The 16,246-nt window shown below is 33.4% G+C and overlaps 1 protein-coding gene across 3 annotated transcripts; it reads right to left on the bottom strand.

Moving 5' to 3' along the window:
• Window positions 1-158: 158 nt before the first annotated feature.
• On the bottom strand, window positions 159-3,700 carry LOC131015991 (uncharacterized). Of its 3 annotated transcripts, none has more exons than XM_057944530.1 (3): window positions 3,503-3,700; window positions 2,694-3,306; window positions 159-1,116 (listed from the first exon to the last, which is right to left on the bottom strand). In XM_057944530.1, the coding sequence occupies exons 2-3, from the start codon at window positions 3,273-3,275 to the stop codon at window positions 400-402; spliced, it is 1,299 nt and encodes a 432-aa protein (XP_057800513.1). In that variant the 5' UTR covers window positions 3,276-3,306; window positions 3,503-3,700; the 3' UTR covers window positions 159-399. The 3 variants fall into 3 exon arrangements, with proteins under 3 accessions (XP_057800513.1, XP_057800514.1, XP_057800512.1); XM_057944531.1 differs by having other exon boundaries at window positions 159-863; window positions 946-1,116; window positions 2,694-3,505; XM_057944529.1 differs by having other exon boundaries at window positions 2,694-3,620.
• Window positions 3,701-16,246: the final 12,546 nt, after the last annotated feature.

The following is a 16,246-nucleotide window of genomic DNA, read 5'->3' as shown; positions in this document are numbered from 1 at the left end:
ACTCACCTCTCAATCACTATTTTCTTCTCTACACAACAATGTTGTATCAGATTATTTCACTTCTTCAAATTGTCTAAAGCGACACTGTTAACAATGACAACTTAAAAATGAAAAAATAAAATATACATTGCTAACAATGACAAAGCTGCAGGCAGTAGTAAATAAACAACAAAACTGGATTTCATGACAACATAAATCCTCCCCAAATTGGAGTGTCTACAAACACAAAGAATCACTCATGAGTGTTGTCCAAACTCCAGTATCAACTTTTATCTACTGGAAATGGAACCATACACCATGGAAAATCAATATAGTGAGGGTACAAGAAATGAATACATAGAGAGCCTCTACGTGTAACAAACAACAAAGAGACAAACCAACGCTCTGGTCTTATTACCTTTAGAGAAGTCGAAGATGTGATGTATCGTTCAATCTCTTTATCTGCCAACCAGCTTTCAATGAGTGTTGCAGCACGGTGATTGAAGAATCTTCGATGCAGAACTTCTGTGACATTACAGAGCTGCAGCCGAGGAGGCCGGTCAGGAGGCATTTGATCGGTGTAGAGTGGCTAAAGACTCCAACACATGATGACACGTGAGAAGAGGTGCTTCTAACATTTATGTCACGTACCAGACCTTGGTTATTGGGTACTACTCGGGGAGACATCTCGTCATCGGCCTCATTATCTCCAGTCGTCACTATTTGAAGCCTGCTCTTACCGGATTTCTTCCTATGAAGGCCCTGCCGGTGCTTGTGAGACGAATCCCAATTGGGTGGTGCGAGAGAAGGCACATCTCGTTCGGGTATCAAGTTTGGAAGTGCATGAGCGCTGTTGTTTCCAAAAACTGGGTTGTCACTAGGATCTGGTGGGGAGAAATCAGACCTAAATTTGTCAGGAAATGCCACGACCGTACCATTTAGGAACTGAACCATCCGGAATTCTACCTGCCTCAGTGATTCTCCGGATGGTGCAGAAAAATCGGGCTGGAATTTCTCCATTAAACTCACTGTATTTGGGGTGAAAACTTCTGACCGATGGCATCCTTCCCAGTGGCCTTGGCTCATCTCTACGAGTGCATCGGATGATTGTATATGTTCCTCTGAGAAATTCAACTCCTGCATAATTCAAATTTGATTATAAGATTGAAGAATATAGTAAGTTCCAATCACGTTTTTTTTTTCACCAGTAATTATTTTGAAGCGGCTTTCTCAAACAAAGATTGCCAAGTTTCACGAAGAGGTTTGACCTTCGTTCAAGTTATAATCAATCTTTACATAATTTAAAGCCATATAGAGCTTCTAGAATCACCAAGGTACTTCATCTTTAGAGCTCACACCTACATGGTTATGCTTTAACCATGAATTGAAAAGTAGTTTTCGTCTCTTGAACACTATCAGAAAGCAACTGATCATGACTATTTACATTTGGAAGGGTGAAGACGTTTGATCATCCAGCTAATGAAGAACAATTTGAATCTTTGATTGTCACTTGGGCTACTTTGATTTACAGAAAGGACTTATTTCAATTGAGTTAATTTCAAGAAAATACTGACCCCAAACCAACCAATGCATGAATTTGAGAAAAGTACTCTTAATATACCCAATCAAAATTGGGGACGAACACACAACAGACGCTAGACAGCTCAGGCTTCAAGTGCTATATGCAACAGGATGTAGCTGCACTTAATTGATCACTTCTAATGTATAATTTGAATTGCAACTCTACCTATGAACTAATTATCTAGCTGGGATCCTTACAGAGTATAAGTTAATGGCACAAATAGGTTGGGGAAAAGAAGTTAATTCGATCAACTTTAGTCACATATCCAAGCTTTAGTATCAGCATAAAGCAGCAGTATCTTGTCCATTAATTTAAAGTAAAATCAGTCTCAATAAGGAATGTGAACAATTGCCAGCATTTTGCTGAGGAAGAAGTAACTAGGGAAAACAAAAAAGAAATATGATACTGTTGAACCATTCCAAATAAGGAGCTTCGATTTATTGCTAAGATCTTTCAGCAGACAGGCAAGGCTGTATCATGTGGATTGCGGACCATTTAATAGAATAACCAAAAAGAGAAAATTGTTCTTCTAGGTAAAGTATGAAGCTCAAATAAGCTATTTGAAATAACCCTTATATGTGGAATGCCTTTCTATGGCTGAATTGAGAGGGAAAAGATTGACTACAAATTGCTTATCGGCATGCATAAGAATCTGCATAAACAACGATATTGCAGAAATAGTCCCCGTTTAAACTAATCGTCCGCATTTATTACTCTTCCACTAAGATCCCAGATTAGCAAACTCCGTGATTGAACTTCACCATCTTAAGTTTCAGCTCATGGTTAGGATCTTATCTAAATACTTATATACAAAAGCTAAAGAAATCACCCCTGCATATGAACAACTCTATCAATCACTTAACTCATTTCAGCTATTGGCTTCTTGAACCCGTTCACTACTCATACTAGGAAACGCAACAACACACAATTTGAACTAAAGATCAAAAAAACTTTCCAACTTCAATGATTGCATTGACATAGAGTGAAACCAAGTAAGAGATTGAGATTTACATTAGTTCAAGATTATAGCAGCTCTATACATTCAGGCGCAGTAGCAATTCTTATACATAGATTTAAGCATCAACATTTTTTCACAAGTCTATGAAAAAAGCAAGCAAGAAAATAAGCAGACCTGGCAAACCGCCTGCGCGGTGGCGCGAGCCCGATCCAACGGCGAGGTGTAAATGGCACTAAACCTCACACCTTGGGACTTCAAAAACACAGCGAGGGCTCGGGCCTGGCGTTTGCCGTTGGAGGTTAGGGCAGCGTCGGGGCAGCGGCCGGCGATCAAATCGGGCCTCAGATTCATGTGGCACTCGCCGTGGCTGACCAAGTAGACCTCGGTGATCGCCCGATCTTCGTCGGCGGGGACGGCAGAGAAGCCGCGGTGGAAGTGCGCGGGCAGCGGCGGAAGCGTCGGCGGGGGGGCGAGGACGTTGTAAGGATCCCACACCTTGATCGAAGGCCCCGTGCGGGGCGTGCCGTAGGCGGAGAGCTGCGGGGAGAGCGGTGAGGCGGAGGCGTGGCACGGCAGCATCTCCGGCTCCTGCTCCAGGATTTTCTTCACCACGGCATGGTCGCCGGCGCTGTCGGGAATGTCGCGCGGGACGGCGTCGTCCTCCTCCTCCTCTTCGTCTTCGACGTCGTCGTCATCTTCTTCTTCTTCTTCCTCCTCGGCTTCCGACGGGATTCGAGCGGACTGCGAAGAGCCCATGTGGCGGGGACAAGCCGCTTCAAAATGAGATCTGTCAATGTCGAGATCGAATCGAATGAGTGAGAGAGTGAAGATTTGTAAGATCTAAGAGGAAAATGTAATAGATCTCAAATTCAGGAATTTTGTACTAAGAATTTTGATGTCTTTTTTTTTTCCCCCTTTTCTTTTCTTTTCTTTTTGTGTTGAGGAATCTAATCTAATCCAGGAAAAAGCAGATTCACACTAACCCCGCCCAATTACCCCGACATGCATCTATCTTTGCACGAGCCTCTTAGGTAACATTTCGTCCGGTTTCCTACAGTTTTAGCTAAAATCGCCACCACTTCCTCCAAATTTAACTTTCTATTTATAGGAAGTGAATTAGGGAGGAACCGAGGAAGATAGTGGCATGAACCCCCGTCACTAGATTCATCCACACATCAATTACTAAAATGTGAAATTTTCGAAAATATACATTGATTACATATATATATATAGGGGATTGATTCGTAACCTTGTTGGATGAATTCGTGGTGCTGGGTTCGAATTACAAAGGTAGCAAAAATTTATTTTTCACAATTCGTAATCATGATGGATGAATTCGTAACCCTGTTGGATAAAATTCGTACATTAAAAAACGTTTATATTTATATTTTAAGAAGTGTTTTCACTGTAGCTTTCCCATATATATATATATATATATATATATATATATATATATATATATATATATATATATATTGGAGCTCTACATTTAATCTTTCTATTAATCCAACAAAAATAATTAAATAATTGTGTGCCTCAATTTGATATATTTATTGAACCTTAAATTCCATAGTTTTATTAAGAGCTTTCTTTAACTTGATTCAAAATTCTTACCATTGATTTTATGGTGGTATAAAAATAGGGCAAAGTGCAAAATTACCCAATTTACTAAATTTATATGCACTAAATGCCTACATTCTAAAATATATGTATAAAATGTAGAGATGTCAATCGAACCAGTCCACCGAATTTTGGGCCAATCCTATCGGATTTTCGATTAATCGGGTGCGGACTAATCGGGCTGAAGATTTTGTCAAGTTATAAATTTTTGTTGGAAATTAGTTTTGTGTATTTTTATATTTAACTAATTTGTGGTGGTTGTTATAATATGATTATTCTATATTTTTTTTATATAAAATCGCAGAATTTTCATTGTCTCAAAACCAATTTCTGGTGAGTGGGAAATGATATACTAAAACTGTGTACTACACGTGAGACCTTTGAGCTGTCGTAACTGCCAAGACCTTTGGCCTTTCAGCTGCTGTAACCACCCATGGTTAATGGCTAGCCATGATGAGCCATGATGGCATCATGAAAGCTAAGGCCTTTCAACTCCCATGGTGTGGCTATATATAGCCTCATTTGTAGATGGAGTAGAACACACCAACACACAAGTTCTCTCTGCTCTCCATCTCATATCATCATCCTAGCTGCATTCGTAGGAGCATAAAGCTCAATTTTCGTCTCATTTAGTTCGTCGGAGCCTTCTTAGTTCGCGGTGCTGCTACTTTGAAGGACGGAGCCGTTTCATCTTTGGGGACGACACGCTTTATAGTGAACACTACCGGGGCGTATCTCGTCTTGCGGAGAGATGACTCCTCGACTCGGCTTTGAGTTTGTTCTAGTTTATATTTAAGTGCATTTTCAGTTTTTCCGTTGTAATCTTTCCTTTTGTTTTAAGTTGTATTGTGCTTCACGGGTGTACTATCCAACAGTTTTCAACCTTAACCCTAAACGTTTGGATTTCGGGCTAGCCCACTAAGCGGGTTAAAGGCGTAAAAATAAAACAATCACTTGTATTTTGTTATTCTTAATGATCAAATGTATAATGTATAAAATATACATAGAAATCAAAGATACAAATTATATAGAAAGGATGAAATGCAAAAATATAAGATATTGAAGAAATATATCAAGATTACATAACATATAAAATAAGTTGGTAATAATAAAATATCCAACTTTGTTAAAGAAAAAATAATAAAATATCCAATAATAATTTGATTTATAGAATCAAAGCATCTCAAAAATACAGAATAGTCAAATGATGAGACTTTATAATATTTTGTCATTTTTTAATTTGTATATCTAAATATTTTATGTTAAATATTCGGGTTTCGGGCTAGCCCACCGGGTAAGTCGGGTTGACCCTATCGAGTGTCGGGCTATTCGATTATGGGCTAGTCAGGTTGAAAATTTTCAACCCTAATCCTCTTGGATTGACGGGTTAATCAGGCCAGCCCACGAGTTTCAGGCTGGATTGACATCCCTGATAAAATGCCCTTTTAAGGGGTCACTTTCAATTTACTTGTGTAGGAAAAACACTTAAAAGACAACACAAAATTGCTTATTTTTATAAAATACTTATATTTTATGCTTAACTTACGGATAAAACTACCCCTTAAAATAAATTTCTTTACTTTCATTTTTTTATACAATTTCTCATACGTACTGGAAATAGTCAGGGAAGACTTATCAGACCCAACATGCTTCTATATAACTTTGATATTAACTTAACGTAAACCAATTTCATAGTATCTTTTAGTCGAACTACTTCTGAATTTTTCTTATTGCGTTTTACGGACCGTCAATCTCCTCGGGACACGTTCAACCACACAACCGTAAGAGATCATTACAACACTCCTCCTTCAGTAGTAATTGTGAATCACCTAGAGTATATCATCCTCGTTTTACATATTCGATTCAACCACGTAGAAGCATCAAATGGTTAAGCGATGATATTCTCTAAAGATTTCCAATCTTGACGTATTATATTTTGTTGGTGAATGAAAGAAAATTTTACTCAATTGGAAAGGTTGCGCAAAAGCAAAATGTTTATTGAAAAGTTATAAAATATTTAATATACATAAGTAACATTTCATGTAGGGAGACAAACAAACTTGTTTAGCTACCTATGATAGTCTGAACTTGGTACATATAAGAAAAGGAAATTTTATAAAATTGGAAATGATAACAAGTGTTTATTGTGTAGAAACTAGAGATGAGTTTTCTGATGATCCTCTGCTTCCTTCTGCTTTTGTTTTTTTTATAGAGGTTCGAGTCCCTATATCCCTCTTGAATTATTGACCTCAAATTTCCTTCTTCGCGGCCAGCTCATTGTGATCCTGAAAACATCTTTTTTTGTTGATTATAATTGCAATGTGTCAAACAATTTTCGATGTCTTCACATATTGCCGGGTCCCTCTTCCATTATTTAGCTGATAATGCTCTTTGGTCGTCTTCGATGATCAAATCCAAGCTATCGTGAAGAGCATTCAAATCACTTTTGATTGTCAATCGGACATTGAACATCAAAGTAATTGACCAACAAAGATTATGTGGCGCAAAAATATATATCACGAGGGTTTCTTTAACTTTAACGTAAATTTGAAGTTTAGATTTCGACATAAAAACTAAACTTCGATCGAGGAAATCTAAAGTCTATGATCTGAGTTGTGCGTCCAAGTTTTTAATTTCATCATTGGAGATTCATACACCAAGTAATTAAGTTGAAAAGTTGATGAGCAAATTAGGCGTTTTAATTTGTGGCTCTTCAAGGTGGAATTATGGTATCAAAACCAAGCAGAATTGAAAAATCGATTACCGAATTTTATAGCCCAGGCCAAGGGGATTGTGGCTTACATATGATAATGATATGATCGAAAATAACGCCCAAAAAAATAAAATTGAAAATTTTTAGTGGTAGATTTTCCAAAGGTAGATTTTGTAGTTGTTGATATGTGTATTCTCAGAGGAGTAAGTTGGGCTGTAAAAGGTGAGGCCCATTTTTCAAGATTCTGATGATGGGATCATCCAAAACTAGCACCCAAATGCTCAAGGAAAAGTCACACTCATGAAAAATTAGATCATGTTACACAACTTAACACTATTATTCCTATTGAGTAAAAAAAGCTTCAAAGGCTCAACACCTCACACTAATGTTAGTATGATTAAATTTTTTCCTTCAAATATTTGTCTAAATCAGTGACGAAACATCGTTTCTAATACTAACCATTAATTAAAAGGAATAATTAATTTAAAAACAATGAACTAATTAAGAACAATATAATATTCTACTGAATAAATCTATATATCTTTATATATATAAAGTGAAGTGTGTGAAAATAAATTTAATTTGAAAGGTAAAGTTGAAATTGAGAAAAATTGTTTGATCCACTGCCATGTTAACACATTTCCAACAAAAAACAACTGCCCCATTTTCTATGAAGAATTCGCCATGATACCTGATCCATGCATAATATCATGAAAAATGGATACAAATTTTTGACTATATTTTAAATTACTTTCTTTTTATTTTTTATTTTTTTGTAGATAGATCACATTTTTCTTATTTGTAAACTTTTTTTTTTCTTATTTCTCTTTCTCTTTTTATTTATGATATTTTGATTATTATATTGTGCATTTAGATTTATTTAATGTATAAAATTTATTAATAGAATTAAATAACATTGCTATTAAATTGAAGCTATTATAAAAAGGAAAGAAAAAAACCTAAAAAATTCTTGAAAGCACTTAAATAACATTACTATCAACAGACATCAAATTGCAAATTATAGTTTATTTTCTAAACAAATTACAAAATGACCGCATTATAAATGAATTATGTGAATATTCTTTAAAATAATAATAATAATAATAATAATAATAATAATAATAATAATAATAATAATAATAATAATAATAATAATAATAATAATAATAATAATAATAATAATAATAATGTATCTATTTATGGTTTGTTTTTTGTTTTTTTATTACTATTTAAAATCTATAATATCAAAAGTTGAATTTTAATATTAATAGTATGGCATATTATAAAACGGGAGAGTGTGTAAATAAATTCAGTTAGAAGAATATAATATAAACTTTACAACTAAATGAATAATTGTAAGTTTACAATTAAATTGTTCAATAGATAAATAATAAACAATTTTATATCACCATACATGTATATAAATAATCCAACTATCTAATACTGAAACTAAATTCACGTTTATTTTTAAAAAGAAAAATGAATTCACTTATCCAACCAACAATTAAGGCACAATAACTTGTGATTTTTTTATTTATTTTATTTGCATAGATCATATTTGTTTTTGCGTGTAAATATGTTTTAAATAAAATATGCAATGTGTATATCAAATAAAATTTGGTGAAAAGAGGTTTAATTTGATACATGATATTTATAAATTGAATTTAAATATGAATAGGTTATAATAGTTTAAACTTTCGGCATATTATTTGAATGAAATAACTTTTTATTTTTTATATTTCCCTTATTACTTTTATTTGACTATTTATTGTAATTTTGAATTTGAAAGTAATTATAAATGTCACATACTTTAAAAATATTATCGTATTATAATAAAATAATTATTATCTTACGTTATATATATAAAAATAGAAGAATGAATAATTTATTTTTGAAATATGATTAATATTGTAAGATAGCTATTAATGTAATTACTTAAAAAGTTGAAGTATTAAGAAAAAAACCAAATTATTTTGAAGCTCCATATATGTATTTTGGAATGGGAGAAAGACATATGTAACCAAAAGCACATAGTTTGAGACTTATATAGCCACCACTTTTAAACCATGACTTTGGGGGTCAAAATGAAATGAAAAGACAAGCATGCCCTTACTAATTAGTGAATAAAAATAAAACAAAATTTAAATCAAATTTGACTTAAAAAAATTGTAATATAACAAAATAAAAAACTGAAAGTTGACCTTAATAATTAAAAAACAAAATGAAAAATTGGAGTTGCTTCTTATTTTTCTCCCCACCGCGACCTCTGTCTCTCCCGAACGAACGGCGAACGACGACTTCTCACCCGAACCGAGACTTCTTCTCCTTCCCCGTTGAGAGTACCGGAGAAGCAACAGCAGCGTCGATCCAGAGCAACGGAGGCTTTGGTTTAGTCGGGAGATCCGACGCCGATGGCGACTCTCGCCGATTCTACTGTGGAACTCAGCATGAGTCTGTTAGCCTCAGTTTGTTTAGATAGAAGAAACTATGTTGTATCCCACTGATTTTTTTTAAGGTTTATTTGATTTACTCCCATTTTTCGTTTCTCACTTATGGAGTAATATAATTCATTTAGCTTTAATTTACATTTCTATTGCAATTTCACACATGTTGCTTTGGAATATAGTTATTATTTTTGTTGATAAAAAACAACTCCTGATTATTGCAAACTTTGATGAATGTGTATTCCTGCCATATACATGATTATTTAGGATTCCAATAATATGATTTGGCTGTAGATTGATTAGGCTGTAGATTGACTGAATTTTTATCAAGAGTGATAATCTAGCAATTGTGATTTATTTTTCTTAGTAATAAAAGTATAAAATTGTATCTACACAGAATTTTATTTGTTTAGCAATTATGATTTATTTATTGAATACTTTAAGACTCGTGAACATAATCGAGCTTATACGAACTTAATCGAGCTTATACTAAGAGTACGTGTTAGAGTACATATGATAGCATCGTAGTAATTGATACGTGTTTGATAAAAAAACAAGTATTCCATTTGATGTGTTAACCCTTGAATTTGACATAGGAGATTAAAAATCCAAATTTCCGATGCCCCATGTCCTTCAAATTGGGAAAATAGCAAGAGTTCTACGGTGCACGATGACAGTGCACAACTACGTACACAGTTTAACAACTACGTACACAGTCGGCCACAAACGGGGCATGTTTTAGTAATTCCTATGCAATTAAGTGAAATTAAGTATGCAATTTCAATTAATAGGCATTATATTCATAAAAATGAGTCAATAGTGTTCAATTCCATTGCCCCCTCAAACATATTGGACATATATCGCATGAGAGTTAAGTATACTAAGAGTACGTATTAGCGTACATATGATAGCATCGTAGTAATTGATACGTGTTTGATAAAAAACAAGTATTCCATTTGATGTGTTAACCCTTGAATTTTACATAGGAGATTAAAAATCCAAATTTCTGATGCCCCATGTCCTTCAAATCGGGAAAATAGCAAGAGTTCTACGGTGCACGATGACAATGCACAACTACGTACACAGTTTAACAACTACGTACACAGTCGGCCACAAACGGGGCATGTTTTAGTAATTCCTATGCAATTAAGTGAAATTAAGTATGCAATTTCAATTAATAGGCATTATATTCAATAAAAATGAGTCAATAGTGTTCAATTCCATTACCCCTCAAACATATTGGACATATATCGCATGAGAGTTAAGTATACTAAGAGTACGTGTTAGAGTACATATGATAGCATCGTAGTAATTGATACGTGTTTGATAAAAAAACAAGTATTCCATTTGATGTGTTAACCCTTGAATTTGACATAGGAGATTAAAAATCCAAATTTTCGATGCCCCATGTCCTTCAAATCGGGAAAATAGCAAGAGTTCTACGGTGCACGATGACAGTGCACAACTACATACACAGTTTAACAACTACGTACACAGTCGGCCACAAACAGGGCATGTTTTAATAATTAGTATGCAATTTCAATTAATAGGCATTATATTCAATAAAAATGAGTCAATAGTGTTCAATTCCATTACCCCCTCAAACATATTGGACATATATCATATGAGAGTTAAGTATACAAAGAGTACGTGTTAGAGTACATATGATAGCATCGTAGTAATTGATACGTGTTTGATAAAAAACAAGTATTCCATTTGATGTGTTAACCCTTGAATTTGACATAGGAGATTAAAAATCCAAATTTCGGATGCCCCATGTCCTTCAAATCGGGAAAATAACAAGAGTTCTACGGTGCACGATGACAGTGCACAACTACGTACACAGTTTAACAACTACGTACACAGTCGGCCACAAACGGGGCATGTTTTAGTAATTCCTATGCAATTAAGTGAAATTAAGTATGCAATTTCAATTAATAGGCATTATATTCAATAAAAATGAGTCAATAGTGTTCAATTCCATTACCCCCTCAAACATATTGGACATATATCGCATGAGAGTTAAGTATACTAAGAGTACGTGTTAGAGTACATATGATAGCATCGTAGTAATTGATACGTGTTTGATAAAAAACAAGTATTCCATTTGATGTGTTAACCCTTGAATTTGACATAGGAGATTAAAAATCCAAATTTTCGATGCCCCATGTCCTTCAAATCGGGAAAATAGCAAGAGTTCTACGGTGCACGATGACAGTGCACAACTACGTACACAGTTTAACAACTACGTACACAGTCGGCCACAAACAGGGCATATTTTAATAATTCCTATGCAATTAAGTGAAATTAAGTATGCAATTTCAATTAATAGGCATTATATTCAATAAAAATGAGTCAATAGTGTTCAATTCCATTGCCCCCTCAAACATATTGGACATATATCGCATGAGAGTTAAGTATACTAAGAGTACGTATTAGAGTACATATGATAGCATCGTAGTAATTGATACGTGTTTGATAAAAAAACAAGTATTCCATTTGATGTGTTAACCCTTGAATTTGACATAGGAGATTAAAAATCCAAATTTCTGATGCCCCATGTCCTTCAAATCGGGAAAATAACAAGAGTTCTACGGTGCACGATGACAGTGCACAACTACGTACACAGTTTAACAACTACATACACAGTCGGCCACAAACGGGGCATGTTTTAGTAATTCCTATGCAATTAAGTGAAATTAAGTATGCAATTTCAATTAATAGGCATTATATTCAATAAAAATGAGTCAATAATGTTCAATTCCATTACCCCCTCAAACATATTGGACATATATCGCATGAGAGTTAAGTATACTAAGAGTACGTGTTAGAGTACATATGATAGCATCGTAGTAATTGATACGTGTTTGATAAAAAACAAGTATTCCATTTGATGTGTTAACCCTTGAATTTGACATAGGAGATTAAAAATCCATCGCTCATGCTCGTCAGGTAGTGAAACAAAAAATCAGAGACGCTTTCACCACAATCCAGTTGCTCGTTAATCTTTCGTACTAGATTATCATAAGATAACAAACCCACATGCATGTATACAAGAACCTCGTCCCCACCTATGTAATTCGATCTCTCTCAATGACCACCATGACGAATTGCTACACGTCGCGACGACATATCTGCAAATGAATCACGTAAAGTAATTGAGTTCAACTGTATATACAATTCAACTGTGCACAATATTTACATAATCAACTGTGTACGTATTATACTCAATTGTGTAGAAAATAAATATTATATTTAAGTGAGCTTAATTAATCACTTAAATTATACAATTTAACTTAATTAATAAAAAAATAAATAATATACTTGATTAGTCACTTAATTAACTAGCTAATTTAACAAAATTAAATATTTATTAATTTTTAATAATAAATTATTAAGATTTTTACGAGCTTGTAATTCAAATAATTTGTTAATGAATATATTAACAAAATTAAATAATAATTAATTAACAAATTCAAATAATTAACAACAAATTCAAATAATTAATAACAATGTACAACATTTTTTTTTTATTGTGGATGCAACTGTGTTTCTAACTGTGTAGTTAAGAACAGTTGAGCTCCAAACTGTGTAGCTAAGAACACATTCATAGCTCCCAAACTGTGTCCTCAAAATCAACCATTTATTTTATATTTTTCACACTGAATGTGGTCTTAGACGTGAATAAACTAAATTTTTTCATTACAAAACAACAAATCATGAATTTGATATCAATATATTTTAAACTGTGTCATTTACAAATACAACTGTGTTCTGCAAAATTACTGTTCACCGCTCACTAAAATCGAAAAATAAGACATACAATTGATACATTTGCCATGAATTTAACATACATACCTAAATACAATCAGAATGCCCAAAGAATTTCGTCCGACCCAAGTGTTTTCAAATAACAAAATCGCTATTTTTTGGGGAAAATTTTCGTGGGTTTCCACCAAAAAAGAAAAGAATGAGGAAGAAGAACACAAATCCATTTTTCATCCATTTCTTCACCAACCTACCTTACATTAGCATTTATTATCACATTAATTTAGCTGTACGAACCATCTTAACCTACGAAAATCAAAGATACGATGAAGAATAAGATCGGCAGTTTCATTAATGGAAGCCATGGAAAGAGTAATGGAAGCCATGGAAAGAGAGAGAGAGAAGATGAAGAGGGGTGGGTGAGGAGTAACTTTTGTTGAGTTGGCAGTTGGAGGTGGGTGATGAGTAAATTCAATTTTTCTTTATTTTTATTTAGCAATTAGTAAGGGTGAGATTGTCTTTTCATTCCATTTTGACCCTCAAAGTCATTCTTTAAAAGTGGTGGCTACCAAAGTCATAAACTATATGCTTTTGGCTACAAGTGTCTATTGTCACTTTTGGAATTGGGTGGGTTTTGTAAGGAGGGAGAGGCACATGGGGCATGGGCGAGATAGAGAGGGCAAATTTGGATTGCAATGAGTTGCATGGCGGCCACGTGTCCCATGGGTTTTATCATGAAATTTATCTTTTCCCAACATTATCATCCATCCGTTCATCCCTCACTCCCTCTCTACATCCGTACCATACTAGATAGGAGTATTGTTTTCACGTGAAATCGCTAACTCCTATCACTGCTCTCCATTTTTTTAACCAAACATCCCGCTGTCACTCTATTTTCTTACCACCCCAATTCCATACCTAACTACTCATTTATTTTATTAAAAAATTTTAAATTAATAACAATTACTTTATTTTACCTTCTTATGATTTGAACTCACAACTGAGTGATTAAAAATAAAGCGCTTTATCTCTTTTAAGCAGTAAAATTAAAACACCAAATACTCTTGGTTCCAGATCCACCGATAATATATGAATTGTATTTTGCTTGAATATTGGATTATCTAGTATTCTCTCATTTCCACGAATCTTAACACGTTTTGCTTTTTGGGCCGTCCCATGAATTTTGACACATTTTCAAATAAAGTAATAATTATTACATTTTCTCTCCTACGTTATCACTTTTATTACCCCCTCTCTCCTACTTTATCATTTTTATACTTTATTAACTACACACTTAAAAGACTAATCTATAACTCCTTAATTCTCGTGCCGAAACCAAACGTGTCAAGATTCGTGGGACGGATGAAGTATTTATTTGAATGTTAAGTTGCTCTCAATATATATGCATAGGGCTGTCTAATTGGTTATCGGGTTTTGGATAATCCGTTAACCGAACCGAAATTTCCGGGTTTGGGTATTCAATAACCGAATTTTTTGGGTATCGGTTCGGTTTCGGGTATCATTTTTAGAAAAATTTCGGGTATCGGTTAACCCAATAACCATAACGGGTTAACCAAAATAACCGAAAATTATTTAATAAATTATTTAATATATATATTATATATATTTTAATTATTAATTCATTAATTTATTTATTTTTTATTTAAAAATCGAGTCTTAGCTAAAATAAAATTATAATATGTTTAAAGTTTAAGAATAAGCTTTAGTCCAGTGGATAAGTTGCTTTGTGTATTTTCTAGAGACTAAAGTTCAAATCCTCTATCTAAAAAATTATTTGAATTTGAATTTTTTAAAATGGGTATTTCGGATACCCAAATAACCGAATCGGGTAACCGAAGCGGTTATTGGGTAACCGAACACCTTAAACGGTTCGGGAACGGTTAGTGAAATATGGCAATTTCGGGTTCGGGTAACCGAAAATTTGGGTATGGGTAACCGAACCCGAACCGATCGACAGCCCTATATATGCACATATTCACAAAAAACACACACACACACACACGTATACATAGGAATGGTTCCAATGAGATCATCATATATTGTGAGATCTTAAATTAATTTATAGGTATTGATTTAATGTTTTCTATGACTGATATTTACATGAAATGGGGTAAATTTTACCTGGATTTGAATCCTCAATGAAACAAAAAATTTACTAATTTTTTTAATACTGTTATTCAACACTATATACATTGATTTATTCATTAATCTTACGTCTTATAAAAAATAACAATATTACAATAACCTAACCCTATATCTATACACACACGTACATGGGGAATCAATATGCTATTCATTAGTATATAACTCATATATAAATAAGAATTTCTTGATGAAAAAAGAAAAAAAAAATAAAAACCCATTAAAGTATAGAAAATGCTATCACGGGTTCAAGCCTCGTCAAAACTTCTTCAAAAAAGATTCAATAAAAAAAACTCTGCAAGAAAAAAAAAAGAAAAAAAATACCCATCGATTAGATCGAAAAAAACATATCGACCAACGACACTTCCACGCAGAGCCAACAAGCGAGTTAATTATCAACGTAACTATCATCAAATTAACCACAGATTACATCAAAAGGAGAAAATAAATAAATTAACTTTGAGTTTTAAGTAATTTGTGACCATGATGGTTAAAATAATAACTTATGACTTATTAAAGTAAAAAATGTATTTTAAAAAACTACTGTATGTCATCAATATTAATGAAAGATGCTAAAAAATAATGAGTGACATATCAATTGTATTTATATATTGATAAATAGATATCTAATTAATCTTTGTTTTATATATTGATAATTAGATATTCAGTCTTTGTTAGCTTATTTGACCATATATATGTGGGTAAAATTAAGGATATCTAGAACGTAGGCTTGGATTTTGAATTTGAAATATCAAAAGGAATTCAATTTCGTTTTGAATTGAATTCATGTTGATTTATATTGTGAATCTTTTGAACGAAGCGAAAATTCGAGCGAACAATTTTCATTCGGTTTTGAGTAATCATGCATGGATGAAATAAATGTTGAGATAGTACTCGACTTGAATAAATTTCGATTTAATTTAAGCCCACGCTTGGTTGACTGCTTTTAGAGGTTGGAAATGGATTCAATTAATTGAATCTATTATTTGTTGTTTGGTTTGGGTAATGAGTTAACCATT

The sequence above is a fragment of the Salvia miltiorrhiza genome, chromosome 3 (assembly GCF_028751815.1).
Source record: "Salvia miltiorrhiza cultivar Shanhuang (shh) chromosome 3, IMPLAD_Smil_shh, whole genome shotgun sequence".
In the NCBI taxonomy this organism is placed as follows: Eukaryota; Viridiplantae; Streptophyta; class Magnoliopsida; order Lamiales; family Lamiaceae; genus Salvia; species Salvia miltiorrhiza.
The sequence above is the reverse complement of the archived record's forward strand: the minus strand, read 5'-3'. Positions and strand labels throughout refer to the sequence as shown.

What these genes read in the sequence shown, in the direction of transcription:
- LOC131015991 (XM_057944530.1), bottom strand. Translation starts at nt 3,275, where the DNA reads ATGGGCTCTTCGCAGTCCGCTCGAATCCCGTCGGAAGCCGAGGAGGAA. An exon ending in CCGCGCAGGCGGTTTGCCAG is followed by an intron (nt 1,117 to 2,693) that starts GTCTGCTTATTT and finishes TGAATTATGCAG; the next exon opens with GAGTTGAATTTCTCAGAGGA.